Here is a 15,114-nt window from a genome sequence, read left to right as displayed (position 1 = left end):
ATCCTTGCCTGGAGAATCCCACGGACAGAGGAGCCTGGCGGGCTACAGTCCATGGTGGGGGCAGAGAGTTGGATACAACTAAAGCGACTTAGCATGCACATATGCACCCTTCCTCTTGCATCAAAAATGAATGGGAGGAACACAGATTAAAGAGAAAGAGTTCTTAACTCTGATCCATTTCTGCCAAAAGGGGGCTGTGACAATTTCCCTCTTGTTCCTGAAGGTCCCATCTGGAAAGCGGAGAAGCTGGATGAAGCTCTGTTTCTTCCCCATACCACTCAGACATAGACAAGGGACCTGAGAAATAAGGAGTGATTGAATGACCGTTTGCATGATGACCTTTCTGGACTGATGTTTTCCAGGAGTGCTGGGCTTCAGCCATGACTGACACCGTGTTCAGCAGCAGCTCAAACCGTTGGATGTGTCCCAGTGACCGACCCCTGCAGTCAAAGTAAGTCACTGGGTATTCCTGGAAGTCATCTGCTTAGGGGCAATGAGGTACTGATCTACACTTGAAGGAGGAGAGGAGTAGTAGGGAAAAAAAGAGAACTTTCATCCCTGGGGTGCGGGAAAAAAGAAGCTGGTGGGAGTTCTGTTGTGGCAACTCCCCCACTGATTTTACTACTTTGCAAGGTTGAAGTAACAAGATGAAACTCTGAGCTCCATGCCCTAAATGAGAGATGGTCTGGCGAAATGGAAAGAGCACTAACCTATTGGTTAGAATCAGACTTGATTCTGGTCCTAAATCTGAACTAATTTCCTGAGTGAGTCTCTTTCCCTTCTTTGGGCCTGTTTATCATCAATTAAATAAGGAAGGTGGACTCGATCAGAGGTTGCAAACTGACAGGCCACCAGCTGACTCTGACTTGCAGAAATGTATTTTTTTTAGTTTTGGCCTGATCATTTAAAAATTGGGAAATTTGCATAAAAATAACTTCACATTCTGTATTAAGTAATTATTATACCTGAATCAGTGGTGTATTGGCTCTGTACCATGCTGGCTCCTTAGAGCTGTTGTTAAATTTGCAGGAATTTTGCAAGTTGGTTGTTAAATATAATAGTTACTAAAAAGTAAGTTGTATAGTTTTATAATTAAATTATATTAGACAAGGGTGGTGAATACTCAGCATTAATCATTTCTTCCTTATTTTGCTACATTTTGCTATTCTCTGTGTTACTTGTTGTCTGTGATACTTGTATAGTGAAGCGTTGTATGTTAGTAGCTACCGCATGTTTCTTACCAGTTTTGCATTTAGTGATATCATATAGGTACTCAGAATCAGCCTCAGTGGGGTTTTTCTCTAGAACTGCAACTGTTAAACATTCACCAGCTTACTACCGCCTAAAGACCTTGACAATCTACCTCTATTGTTTATCATCACTGAAGATTTTCACTCAAAGGTCTTATTTTTTGAACGCTTGGTAATTTTTTAAATTTATTTATTTTTAATTGAAGGATAATTGCTTTACAATGCTGATTTGATTTCTGCCATACATCCATATGGATTCGTCATAGGTGTACATATGTCCCCTCCCTCTTGAACTTCCCTCCCACCTCCAACCCTTTGCCACCCCTCTAGATTGTTACAGAGCCCCCGTTTGAGTTCCCTGGGTCATACAGCAAATGTTCACTGGCTGTCTGTTTTGCATCTGGTAGTGTACATGCTTCCGTGCTACTCTCTCCATTCGTCTCACCCTCCTACCACCCTTGTCCATGACGCCTATGTCTTCTGCATGTCTGTGTCTCCACTGCTGCTCTGCATATAGGTTCATCAGTACCATCTTTCTAGATTCCACATAAATGTGTTAATATAGGATATTTGTTTTTCTCTTTCTGACTTACTTCACTCTGTATGATAGGCTCTAGGTTCATCCACCTCATTAGAACTGACTCAAATGTGTTCTTTTTTATGGCCAAGTAGTATTCCATTGTGTATATGTACCACAGCTTCTTTATCATGATTGCTTGGTAATGTTTTATTGTGAGCTCAGCCTGTGAGAATCCTGGGGATCTAGCATGAGAATATTTTCTTCAGAGAGATTTGCATTTGCTTCTGCCAGGAAGTGTGTGCTGCTCACCAAGGGTGTGATCTGAGCTCCCTTAGGGGGTCCCAGATTCAGCTTCTTCATCTAGTTAGGAGCTCAGAGTCAGTCTCTGGGACACATTGGTGTTTACATTGGTTTCCTGCTCAGAGCTCCCAGTTCTGGATTCAGTTTGCTGGGTTTTCTTTTTTTAAAAAAATTGCCTTTTAAAGGTCTAACGTACCTCCAACAGTACACATCTAAAGTACAATTTGATCATTTTTACACTTATATGCATACTCATTCCCTTTTGCCCCTCCCGGTCACCACCCATCCCTAAGTAATTATGTAAATGGAATCATCTCTTTGAGGGAAGATGTCTTCTTTCACTTGGCATAATTAAATCATGATCCATCCATATTGTTTTCCATATCAATAGTTTATTCCTTTTATTGCTAAAAAAGTAATAGTTCATTGTGTGGATGTACTACAGTTTGTTTATCCATTCATCTGTTGATGGACATTTGGTTTGTTTCTAGTTTTTTTGGCTAGTACAAGTAAAATTTGTGTAGACATATACTTGTACTTCTCTTAAGGAAATACCTAGGAGGAAAATACCTCAGTGGCTTAGTAGGTAAATGTTTAACTTCTAAAAACACTTGCAAACTGTTTTCCAAATTGTTTGTAGCACTTTAAATTTCCACCAGAAGTGTATAAGAATTCTGTCTGTCTCCTTTCTTACCAACACTTGATATGATTTGTCTTTTCCATTTTAACCATTCTATGTGTGCATTGTGGTATCTGTTTTGTGACTTTAATTTGCACTCCCCTTAATGAATAATGATACTGAACATCTTTTTATGTAAGTTTGACATTCATATAACCTCTTTGTTAAAGTGTCTGTTTAAACACTCTGTCCTCTTAAAAACCAGGTCATTTATCTTCTTGTTATTAAGTTTTAACATTTTTTTTTAATGTGCTGTCGATAAAAGACGTTTGTTGGAGACACATTTTGCACATATTTTTCTCAGTCTATGACTTGCATTCTCTTTTTCCTAACAGAGTCTTTTGAAGAGGAAACGTTTTTTATTTTGATGAAGTCTATTTTGTCTGTTTGTTTCAAAGGTAGAGGGGTTTTGGAGAATTCCTTTACTTTCTAGCAATCCTCGAACTGTGTTAATAAGATTTGCCCTTAATTATCAAGGTCCTAATTATATATTGATGAGGGTCTTTCAGAGTATTTACTCCACTTGTATTCTCTGAAACAAAAGTCCCTGTCTGTTTTCTATTTCCACCTAAAACCTCCTCTAGTTCTACAAGTTTAACAGTTTTGAAGACATTATTGAACTCTGTTGATTTCCGTTTTGAAAGGAAACTTCTAGTTTCCAAGCCCTTCGCATGAACATTCTCTTGATACCAAACTCATTTGGCAAAGAATATCTTATCAGCCAAAAACTGTCTCTCTATAAGATAAACAGTTGCCTGAAGGTGGATGGGGTAAAATATTTATTTTATTTAAGAAATGTCAGTTAATTAAAACCCCATCCATCACAGTTTACTTTAGTCAATATGAAGCCAAACAATTTGCCTTACAATTAAATTAGAATTATTCAAGCAGTCTGGATGCTATTTCCTTAAAGTGCTCCAGGCTCCTGTGAAACATCTTGGCATTCCTAATGCATCTGGCTGGCTTGATTGCTACTGCATTTTCTTCAGATATTAAAATTATTTTCCAATAAATGTTAATGGGTGAATTATAGTCATCACACATGCTATCTAGTCTGCAGTAGTGATGATGTGCTAATGCAGATGATTCTCTGATGTCTTTCTCCAGTAAATTAAGAAATCTAGTCTTAATTAACTGCTGGCTAGCCAGATACACTTACTGCCTTTGTGATTTTCAAATGCCTTCCTCTCTCAGTCTCCTTGAATCCAACGATGGTGTTCGGAAGACAATTGTGATTGTGTTTGAAAGGAGAGAATGTATTTCTCTCTTGCACGGGTGGAGCAGGGATTCAGTTCTCTATGTTGGGGATACGTGGGGAGAAATGCTGTCTCTGATGGTTGACTATTCGCTGTGGCTTTCAAGTCTGCAAGCCTGAGAGTGGCAGAGACCAGAGGTGGAAACCGAGGCACAAAGGGAAGATGTGACCTGGCTGTGGTAGCATGGCTAGTAAATGGAGAGGCTGGTCTTCTTTTTAGAATGGAAGGACTTGCTTCCCCAAAATGGGGCACTGTGAGTTCTGCTTGTGGATGATCCAACCACTGTTCAGGGCTCTTTGTCCTTTCTTAACATGCTCCTTAGAACTTCCCTGGTAGATCAGTGGTAAAGAATCCACCTGCCAATGCAGGAGATGCAGGTTCGATCCCTAAGTTGGGAAGATCCCCTGGAGAAGGAAATGGCAATCCAGTCCAGTATTCTTGCTGGGAAATCCCATGGACAGAGAAGCCTGGCGGGCTACAGTCCATGGGGTCACAAAGAGTCAGACACGACTTAGCTACTAAACAATAACAATGTGCTCCTTAACCCTCAGTGTTTGAAACAACAGAAAACAAGAATGGTGGTGGCCTTGTTATCATTAAATGATTCCTCTTTAGTGCCAAAAAAATATTATTCAAATGATCAGACAGGTTAATTAATAAACTGAACTGATGGGTCATGTTCATCAAAGCTGTGAATATACAATGCTACAGCAACTGTGTTTTAGATGTGCTAAAATAAGATAATAATGACTGATAAAAAATGGAAGTAGGTCATTGTAATTTAAACCAAACTGTGTGGTTGTTGCATCCAGTGCTAATATTGTTACGAGATGTTTTTTCTCCCTAACTTTATTCATTTTTTTTTCTTTTTCTCCTTTCTTTGCCTACCTTCAGTGATAAAGAACAGTGAGTATTTTATGATACTTTTATTTTTCTACAGACTGAATTTTATCTTTTCTGATGAAAGTGGCTTGCCCCTAAGGAGAGATGGTTCAAAAAGGAACTAACATGTTTTATATATCTTATAAAAAAAATCCAAGTTGTTAAAAAAAACCATATCCCTCTTGAGAAAAAAATATGAAATTTCAAGAAAAAAATTCTTGATAAAAGGATGGAAAACATTCCTTAGGGGAGCCCTCAATTTAATTTTTGTTAGCAGCTTGTGGGATTCAGCAAGTTTATTAGCCACCTTCTGTTTCTTTTGCATTTTGCCTGGGAACACTGTTCTTAGATAAAGAAAATATTAACTCAAATGACTGCTGTCATTAATCAAAGATGATGAAGAACAGAACAGAGCTTGTGGGAAGTTATATGCTAAACACATGGTCTTTATCACCTCATGGGAGGTCAGCCTGATTTCCCAATGAAATGCCTTTGACTCAGAGGTCCCATCTTTGCTCATAACTTTTGTTTTAAATTAGATTCATTTCCTAAATATGCATGACGGATTGGATGCTGGGTCCAATAAATGAACAGTTAGGCTGCGAAGCAGATGGGGTTTTGGTTGTGTGTACACACTTGGAGAATACGGAAGGTCATTTTTACTCTCCCCACAGTAGGGGAGTTATCGCAGATCCACAAGCAGAGCACTGAGCCTGGCCTCAGAACACCCAGGCCTAGTTCTGCACTGGGACTCAGTGTCACTTCCTTGAACCCTGCCATCTCCGTTATAACATGGGTATGTTAACCCAGGTGGCTCAGTGGTAAAGGATCCACCTGCCAATGCAGCAGGAGAGAGAGACAGGTTCAATCCCTGCACTGGGAAGACCCTCTGGAGGAAGAAATGGCTACCACTCCAGTATTCTTGCCTGGAAAATCCCATGGACAGAGCCTGGAGGGCTACAGATGATGGGGTTGCAAACTGTCGGACATGACTTAATGACTGAGCATGCGCAAAACTCCTAGCTATGTTAACCCTGCCCTTCCACCTTCACTGGGATGTTCAGTCACTCAGTCATGTCCGACTCTTTGTGACCTCATGAACCGCAGCACACCAGGCCTCCCTGTCCATCACCAGCTCTCAGAGTCCACCCAAACCCTTGTCCATTGAGTTGGTGATACCATCCAACCATCTCATTCTCTGTTGTCCCCTTCTCCTCCTGCCCTCAATCTTTCCCAGCATCAGGGTCTTTTCAAATGAGTCAGCTCTTCACATTAGGTGGCCAAAGTATTGGAGTTTCAGCTTCAACATCAGTCCTTCCAATGAACACCCAGGACCGATCTCCTTTAGGATGGACTGGTTGGATCTCCTTGCAGTCCAAGGGACTCTCAAGAGTCTTTTCCAACACCACAGTTCAAAGGCAGCAATTCTTTGGTGCTCAACTTTCTTTATAGTTCAACTCTCACATTCATACATGACCACTGGAAAAACCATAGCCTTGACTGGATGGACCTTTGTTGACAAAGTAATGTCTCTGCTTTTTAATATGCTGTCTAGGTTGGTCATAACTTCTGTAAAGTACCAAGCAAAGTCAGAGGAAGGTGTGGATTACAACCTTACCTTACCCTTGTGTGTGTGCATATATATGTACACTATATATATATATACACACCTTGTATGTGTACATTGTGTGTGTGTGCATATATATATATATGGCATGTGTTCTACATTTTCTGTTGTTGGTTGGTAAAATCCTGGTCAGACAGTATCTTTTTATGAATATTGTGCATATATCTGAAAGAGATGGAAATACCAGACCACCTGACCTGCCTCTTGAGAAACCTGTATGCAGGTCAGGAAGCAACAGTTACAACTGGACATGGAACAACAGACTGGTTCCAAATAGGAAAGAAGTACGTCAAGGCTGTATATCGTCAACCTGCTTATTTAACTTATATGCAGAGTACATCATGAGAAACGCTGGGTTGGAGGAAGAACAAGCTGGAATTAAGATTGCTGGGAGAAATATCAATAACCTCAGATATGCAGATGACACCACCCTTATGACAGAAAGTGAAGAAGAACTAAAGAGCCTCTTGATGAAAGTGAAAGAGGAGAGTGAAAAAGTTGGCTTAAAGCTCAACATTCGGAAAACTAAGATCATGGCCTCTGGTCCCATCACTTCATGGCAAATAGATGGGGAAACAGTGGAAACAGTGGCTGACTTTATTTTTTAGGGTTCCAAAATCACTGCGGATGGGGACTGCAGCCATGAAGTTAAAAGATGCTTACTCCTTGGAAGGAAAGTTATGACCAACCTAGATAGCATATTAAAAAGCAGAGACATTACTTTGCCAACAACGGTCCGGTTAGTCAAGGCTATGGTTTTTCCAGTGGTCATGTATGGACGTGAGAGTTGGACTATAAAGAAAGCTGAGCACCAAAGAATTGCTGCCTTTGAACTGTGGTGCTGGAGAAGACTCTTGAGAGTCCCTTGGACTGTGAGGAGATCCAACCAGTCCATCCTAAAGGAGATCAGTCCTGGGTGTTCATTGGAAGGACTGATGCTAAAGCTGAAATTCCAACACTTTGGCCACCTAATGTGAAGAGCTGACTCATTTGAAAAGACCCTGATGCTGGGAAAGATTGAGGGCGGGAGGAGAAGGGGAGACAGAGAATGAGATGGCTGGATGGCATCACCGACTCGATGGACATGAGTTTGAGTGAACTCTGGGAGTTGGTGATGGACAGGGAGGCCTGGTGTGCTGTGATTCATGGGGTTGCGAAGAGTCAGACACGACTGAGCAACTGAGCTGAACTGAAGTGAACTGAAGCACTTTAGGTTTCCTGAGCGCTGAGAGTTGAAAGGTAATCTATGTGTTCATGCTCCTTCCCTCCCTCCTTCATGCTCTCCATCCTCTTCTCCTCCCTCTCCCTCCCTTCCCTTTTTCCCTTCATTAACAAATACCCAGTGCTTAGTATGTATCATGCATTGTGCTAAGCATCAGGAATACAAGGTTAGTCAACATCTGAGTGGATGTCTCGAAGGGTTTCAGTTCAGTTCATTTCAGTCGCTCAGTAGTGTCGAACTCTTTGTGACCCCATGGACTGCAGCACGCCAGGCTTCCCTGTCCATTACCAACTCCAGAGCTTGCTCAAACTCATGTCCATCGAGTTGGTGATACCATTCAGCCATCTCATCCTCTGTCGTCCCCTTCTCCTCCTGACTTCAATCTTTCCCAGCATCAGGGTCTTTTCCAATGAGTCAGTTCTTTGCAACATGTGGCCAAAGTATTGGAGCTTCAGCTTCAGCATCAGTCCTTCTAATGAATATTCAGGACTGATATCCTTTAGGAAGGACTGGTTTGATCTCCTTTCAGTCCAAGGGATTCTCAAGGGTCATCTCCAACACCACAATTCAAAAGAATCAGTTCTTTGTCACTCAGCTTCCTTTATGGTCCAACTCTCACATCCATACATGACTACTGGAAAAACCATAGCTTTGACTATATGGACCTTTGTCAGCAAAGTAATATCTCTGATTTTTAATATGCTGTTTAGGTTTGTCATAGCTTTTCTTCCAAGGAGCAAGTGTCTTTTAATTTCATGGCTATAGTCACCATTTGCAGTGATTTTGGAGCCCAAGAAAATAAGGTCTGTCAATGTTTCCATTGTTTCCCCATCTATTTGCCATGAAATGATGGGACCAGAGACCATAATCTTAGTATTTGAATGTTGAGTTTTAAGTCAGCTTTTTCACTCTCCTCTTTCGCCTTCATGAAGAGGCTCTTCAGCTCCTTTTCGCATTTTGCCATAAGGGTGGTGTCATCTGCATATCTGAGGTTATTTGTAATTCTCCCTGCAGTTTTGATTCCAGCCTGTGCTTCATCCAGCCTGGCATTTCGCATGATGTACTCTTCATATAAGTTAAAATAAGCAGGGTGACAATATACATCCTTTACATACTCCTTTCCCCATTTTGAACCAGTCCATTGTTCCACGTCCAGTTCTAACTGCTTCTTGATCTGCATACAGATTTCTCAGGAGGCAGGTCAGGTGGTCTGGTATTCCCATGTCTTTCAGAATTTTCCACCGTTTGTTGTGATCCACACAGTCAAAGGTTTTAGTGCAGTCAGTGAAACAGAAGTAGGTGTTTTTCTGGAACTCTCTTGTTTTTTCTATGATCCAGCAGAGGTTGGCAATTTGATCTCTGGTTCTTCTGCCTTTTCTAAATCCAGCTTGAACATCTGGAAGTTCCAAGTTTCTGTACTGTTGAAGCCTAACTTGGAGAATTTTAAGCATTCCTTTGCTAGCATGTGAGATAAGTGCAATTGTAGGGTAGTTTGAACAGACTTTGGCATTGCCTTTCTTTGGGATTGGGATGAAAACTGACCTTTTCCAGTCCTGTGGCCACTTCTGAATTTTCCAAATTTGCTGGCATATTGAGTGCAGCACTTTCACAGCATCATCTTTTAGGATTTGAAATAGCTCAGCTGGAATTCCATCACCTCCACTAGCTTTGTTCATAATGATGCTTCTTAAGGCCCACTTGACTTCACATTCCAGGATGTCTGGCTCTAGGTGAATGATCACACCATCATGGTTATCTGGGTTATTAAGGTCTTTTTTGTATAGTTCTTCTGTGTATCCTTGCCTCCTCCTGTTAATATCTTCTGCTTCTGTTAGGTCCAAACCCCAGAGGGGTTTACAAACAAATAAATAGTCAGTCACCAACAAATACACTTTATTGTGCAAGGAGCTATAATAGCAGAACCACATTGTCCTGTGGGAGTGCAATGGTGGGGAAGTATCCTGGAAGAAGTATTGTGTAAGCTGAGACTGTGTAAAGGAGGTACATGACAGAGAAGAGACAGAGGAATCCAGGTAAGGGAACAGCATACGCAAAGTCTAAATAAGAAAGAGTACATGGGATTTTAGGAAAGCTGAATGCAACTCAGTCTGGTTTAAAAGACTTCCAGGACCCCGAGATCCCCTTAGCTTCTGAAGGGAGTTAGGGAACCACAGCATCCTTCTGGCACCCCCTTGAGTCTGGTAGGGGTAAATTTCATCCAAAAGGGCCTTTATACCAGCAGGACTTGTATAAAATGTTCTGTGTTGTGGATGTCCCTCCTTCCTCACCCTCCCCTTCAGGATTCATTAAAATCTCATTCTCTGAGCTGTAAAGAGACTTCCTGCTGACACCTGCTTCTGTTGGCATCCTGGGGGAAGGGAGGGGATAAGAAGAAAGAAAAAGGATTAATTTTCTGCACACCACCGCTGTTTAATGCTTCAGAGCCTTCATGCCCTGACAGCATTTCCATCATCCCACTCCTTTGGGGAGTTATAATATATTAATAGAGACATCTGGTGGGTATTTATTACGTGACTATTGTGTGCATGAAACGTAGAATCAAGGTAGGAGGCAGGAAGAAGCTGGGAGTTTGCGCTTTGCAGTGTTTGGGGGTGGGTGGGGAACATCTGTGAGGGGCTTCCACCTGGAGTCAGGACTACTTTCCTTTTCTATTAGAGGCCACTGTTGCTGGTTTGTTGGGGAGGGTTCCTTCCAACAGTCTCTAGATGCACCTGAGCAGGTACATTCAGGTCACAGATGAAGCGCACCCAGAATGCTGGTTTCTTGAGCCTCTGACCATATCCTCCCCACACAGCTCTCTTGGCAATTCCCTTCCCTCTTTTGAGGGTTGGGCATCTGGAAAATGAGCAGGTCAATTGCAGTGATCTTTAGACTTATATTAGCAGCAAAATTCTTTCTGTGAATACAATTGTATTCAGAAGCTAGATATATAAGACAGATAAAGAGTGGAGCTGGATAAAGATCTTTAGTGGCTAAAAGCATTAAATGTATCGTGGTGCAGCTGTAAGTTAAAATAATACCAAACTATAAAGTAAATGTAGTGAGTTTAGCAAGCTTCACTTTGTTGTTGTTGCCACAGTGGATGGTGCATCAGTTCTCTTTTGCTGTGTAACAAATCTGATGCTCTGTGACAACCTAGAGGGGTGGGATGGAGTTGGAGGTGGGAAGAAGATTCAAGAGAAAGGAGACATACACAGACCTATGGCTGATTCATGTTGATATACGGCAGAAACCAACACAATGTTGTAAAGCAATTATCCTCCAACTAAAAATAAATAATTATTAAAAAAAACTCAGTGGCATAGAACAATGATGATTTATTTTCTGGAATCTGGACCTGGCTGGTGGCTCTGCCAATCTTGGCTGGGCTCTCTTGTGCATCAACTGTCGGCTGATCTAAGATGCTGTGGCTGGAATGACTCAGCTCTGCGTGCCTCTCATCCTGTCCTGAGCTTTTGTTTCAGTGACGAAAGTAAATAGAAACATACAAGGCTTTTTCAGGCCTAGCCCCAGGATGGCCCATCTCTCCCCTGTGTTTTATTGGCCAAAGTAAGCCACAGTCCCATGTGGGATTCAAGGGTTGAGAAATAGACTCTGCCCTTTGGGTGAAAGCAATTTTAAATCCACATGGCAAAGGGCATGCATCCTTAGAAGGGTGAAGTATTGAGGTCACCAATGCAATAAACTAGGTCTCATGGTTTTATTAAATATTAAATTCTTAAAAATTGCTTTTGCTCTCTCTTTTTAACTGGTATCCTTACTTTGCTAGTGGGAACCCAGCATTGCCAACTGGGCTGAAGTGAGGATGGAGGGCTTGGTTCCCTGTCCACTCTGTCCCTCCACGGCCCACTCATCTGCAACCCTTTGAGATCCCTTCAGGAAACTACAACAGCTTAGACTATTTTGGGGAATAAGAGGCAGGTTCCCTTTATAACGGAGAAGGCAATGGCACCCCACTCCAGTACTCTTGCCTGGAAAATCCCATGGACGGCGGAGTCTGGTAGGCTGCAGTCCATGGGGTCGCTAAGAGTCGGACATGACTGAGCGACTTCCCTTTCACTTTTCACTTTCATGCATTGGAGAAGGAAATGGCAACCCACTCCAGTATTCTTGCCTGGAGAATCCCAGGGTCAGGGGAGCCTGGCGGGCTGCCGTCTATGGGGTCACACAGAGTCGGACACGACTGAAGTGACTTAGTAGCAGCAGCAGCAGAGGACAGCCCTTTATAATTCTCCAGGAAGCCTTGTCCTAAGTATGTGAATAAGAGTGGAGATGGGTCAGCCCTCTTCGCCCTGACCTGCCTGAGCCACTAAGCCAGGGGTGTTTCCGCATGCAGCCACTGAGGATCAGGGGTAGCCTCTGAGGGACTAAGTGGGTAAGACTTCTCACTCCCAATGCAGGGGGCCCAGGTCTGATCCCTGGTCAGGGAACTAGATCTCACATGCCACAACAGAGTTCACAACAAAAGATCCCACATGCTGCAGTGAAGATAGAGGATCAAGGGTCCTGGGTGACGCAGCTAAGACCTGGCACAGCCAAAGAAAGAAATGATTTTTTTTTTTTTTTTAATAAAAGGAGTAGCCTCTGAGAGTCCTGGCAGGAAACAAACATGAAATCCTTCTCACTTAACAGATCTGAAATGGTCATTCAGACTGGTACAGGGCCCCAATGTACACTACTAATAAGCAACAGACCCAGGATTTGGATCTTAAACCCCACTAGGTCAAGGAGGACTCAAGCTGGGTGTGCAGTAGGCCCTCTAGGCATTTACTGGATTAAATACAATGCTCTGAGGAACTTGTCCAAGGAGGCAACACTTTGGTCTCCACTTTTGGCTTCCCTTGTGGCTCAGATGGTAAAGAATCTGCCTGCAGTGTGGGAGACCTGGGTTCGATCCCTGGGTTGGGACAACACACTGGAAAAGGGAATGGCTACCCACTCCAGTATTCTGGCCTGGAGAATTCCATGGACAGAGGAGCCTGGCAAGCTACAGTCCATGGGGTAGCAAAGAGTTGGACACGACTGAGTGACTTTCACTTTCACTTTTGGTCTTTAATGAGATCCCAACACTGGACTTTGGTCTTAAGGATATGGAGCCCAAATCCTTAGTGAGGATGCCACCTTCTTGTCACTAGAGTATTCTCAAGGCCCCCATGTTCACAACGCTCCCCACCCCACAGGAAGCCCAGATACGGCCGTTCTCTCCCTTCAGAGCAAAGGCTTTGGTTTGAAAAACCAGCTTGTTTCCTTCTGTTTGCTTTTGAAATTAAAACATGAAAATCCACAGGAGGCTTGCAAATCCCCACTGGGACCAATTGGTGACATTTTCAAACACTAGATGAGTTGTTTGTCAGTTGCATGTTTTGGAGCAGAGGACGGGGAGTGGGTAAGGTCTGGAGAGATGCTGGGAGCTCCAACAGGCCTTTTGCTCATCTGCAGATGGAGGCAATTATCCTAGTTGGGCCTCTTGGGGACCCCTATTACTATTTGTGTTTCTGGAGTCATGCATTTCCTGTGTGTGCTAATCCCAGCAAGTTGTGTGGTGGGGTTAGAGGCATTGACTTCAGGTCTGACCATACCCATGACCAGACTGTAAGCTGTAGGAATGTGTCCATGAAAGGGTCTCTACTGGGTATATGGCCCAGCATCTCACGTGTGCTCCGTCTTGGTCCCTGAGCTGCTTTTTTTTTTAAAGGCAGGAGATACCTGGAGACTTCCCTGGTGGTTCAGACAGTAACGAATCTGCCTGCAATGCAGAAGACCCAGGTTCGATCCCTGGGTAGGAAGATGCCCTGGGGAAGGGAATGGCAACCTACTCCAGTATTCTTGCCTGGAGAATTCCGTGGACAGAGGAGACTTGTGGGCTACAGTCCATGGGGGTCACAAAGAGTCAGACACAACTGAGCAACTAACAATTTCACTTCACTTTTAATACGCAGAGGGGGATCAGAAGAGAGAGAAGAAAGAGAAGTGGGGATGAAGGAGGAAGAAGAGGGGTAGTTGAGACATCCATTTCCATGGAAAACCAGAGGGACCTGGGGAGGTGGCTGGATGAGGTTGTAACTAAGGCTCTTGGGAAGGATGGGTGGTCTTCCTCATGCAGGAGTCCAGTGGGTGCTTTGCAATTGATGGGAAGAAACATCAGGCTGAGGGACATTAGCATACCTTGAGGAAGATCTTTCCAACAGAATGGCATAGACTCCTTATGAGAGAGTGAGGTCTTCACCACAGGGAGCATTCAAGCAAGGCTGGAAGGACCCCAATAGGGAGGCTGTGTAAGCCAGGCTTTTGTGTAATCCCCCATGGCCCTTCCCTCCTGGCATTCATGTCTTTGTGTAACCTCCTCGCCTGGAGTGTGGGCAGGACCAGAGTTGTGTTTCTAACCTATGGAATACTGCAAACCGGATGGGACCTCAGCCCTATGATTACGTCATGTTATGTAAGACTCTGTCTCACTTGACTGGAGCTGCAGAGTCACCTTGCATACTTGATGAAGGAAGTGGCCCATGGGATGAAGTTGAAGTCCATTTGGTTAGGAATTGCAGCCTGCCTCCAGGACACGGAGGTGACCTCTTGCCGACAGCCAACAAGAAGTTGGAGTCCTAAGTCACCTGGTTGCTGGGAAATGAATTAGATTTACCTGGAAGCTTGTTCTTCCCCTTGAAAGCCTCCAGATGAAATCTGAGCCATCTGGAGCCATCTGGAATCTGACCCATCTGACATCTGATTGTAGCCTTGTAAGATGCTGTGCAGAGGACCCAAAGCCATGCCTGGACTCCCAACATGGAAACTGTGACGTAATAAATGTGTGTTGTGTAAAGCCCCTAAGTTTGTAATAACTTGCTATGCAGCAGTCGAAAATGAACATAGGCATTGTAGATGGGGCTTTGTTCCACCCCATCTATATCCTCTGCTAGGTTGATTTTTCCAATTATCTAATGGTGCTGAAGCTGAAATTTTAGTACTTTGGCCACCTGATGTGAAGAGTCGACTCATTGGAAAAGACCCTGATGCTGGAAAAGATTGAGGGCAAGAGGAGAGGGGGATGACAGAGGATGAGATGGTTGGATGGATCACTGACTCAATGGACATGGGTTTGAGCAAACTCAAGGAGATAGAGAAGGACAGGGAGGCCTGGCATAGTGAAGTTCATGGGGTCACAAAGAGACACGAGTTAGCAGCTGAACAAAAACAACGCTACAGAACAAATCACATCAAGCACAGTGGCTTAAACAGCAGTAACTGCTTATTACCTCTTGCAGGTTTTGTTGGTAGATATTTGAGAGTGGCTTGGCTAGGTGGTCCTGGCAGAGCCGCAGTCATATGTCAGCAGGGGCTGAGGCCATCTGAAGATTTG

At 43.3% G+C, this 15,114-nt stretch overlaps 1 protein-coding gene across 2 annotated transcripts in view; it reads left to right on the top strand.

Moving 5' to 3' along the window:
- The first annotated feature begins 380 nt into the window (after positions 1-380).
- Positions 381-15,114, top strand: part of RPH3A (rabphilin 3A) — a 65,530-nt gene continuing 50,796 nt past the window's right edge. The window contains exons 1-2 of one of the 2 annotated variants that reach the window (XM_055405118.2): positions 381-451; positions 4,900-4,911. In XM_055405118.2, the coding sequence (XP_055261093.2) occupies positions 381-451; positions 4,900-4,911 (83 nt within the window). The remainder of the gene's footprint in view (positions 452-4,899; positions 4,912-15,114) is intronic. The other variant, XM_088827842.1, reaches the window with a different exon arrangement.

This window comes from Moschus berezovskii, chromosome 19, assembly GCF_049115385.1.
Source record: "Moschus berezovskii isolate FMDL1 chromosome 19, NW_MosBer_1.0, whole genome shotgun sequence".
Classification (NCBI taxonomy): Eukaryota; Metazoa; Chordata; class Mammalia; order Artiodactyla; family Moschidae; genus Moschus; species Moschus berezovskii.
The sequence above is the reverse complement of the archived record's forward strand: the minus strand, read 5'-3'. Positions and strand labels throughout refer to the sequence as shown.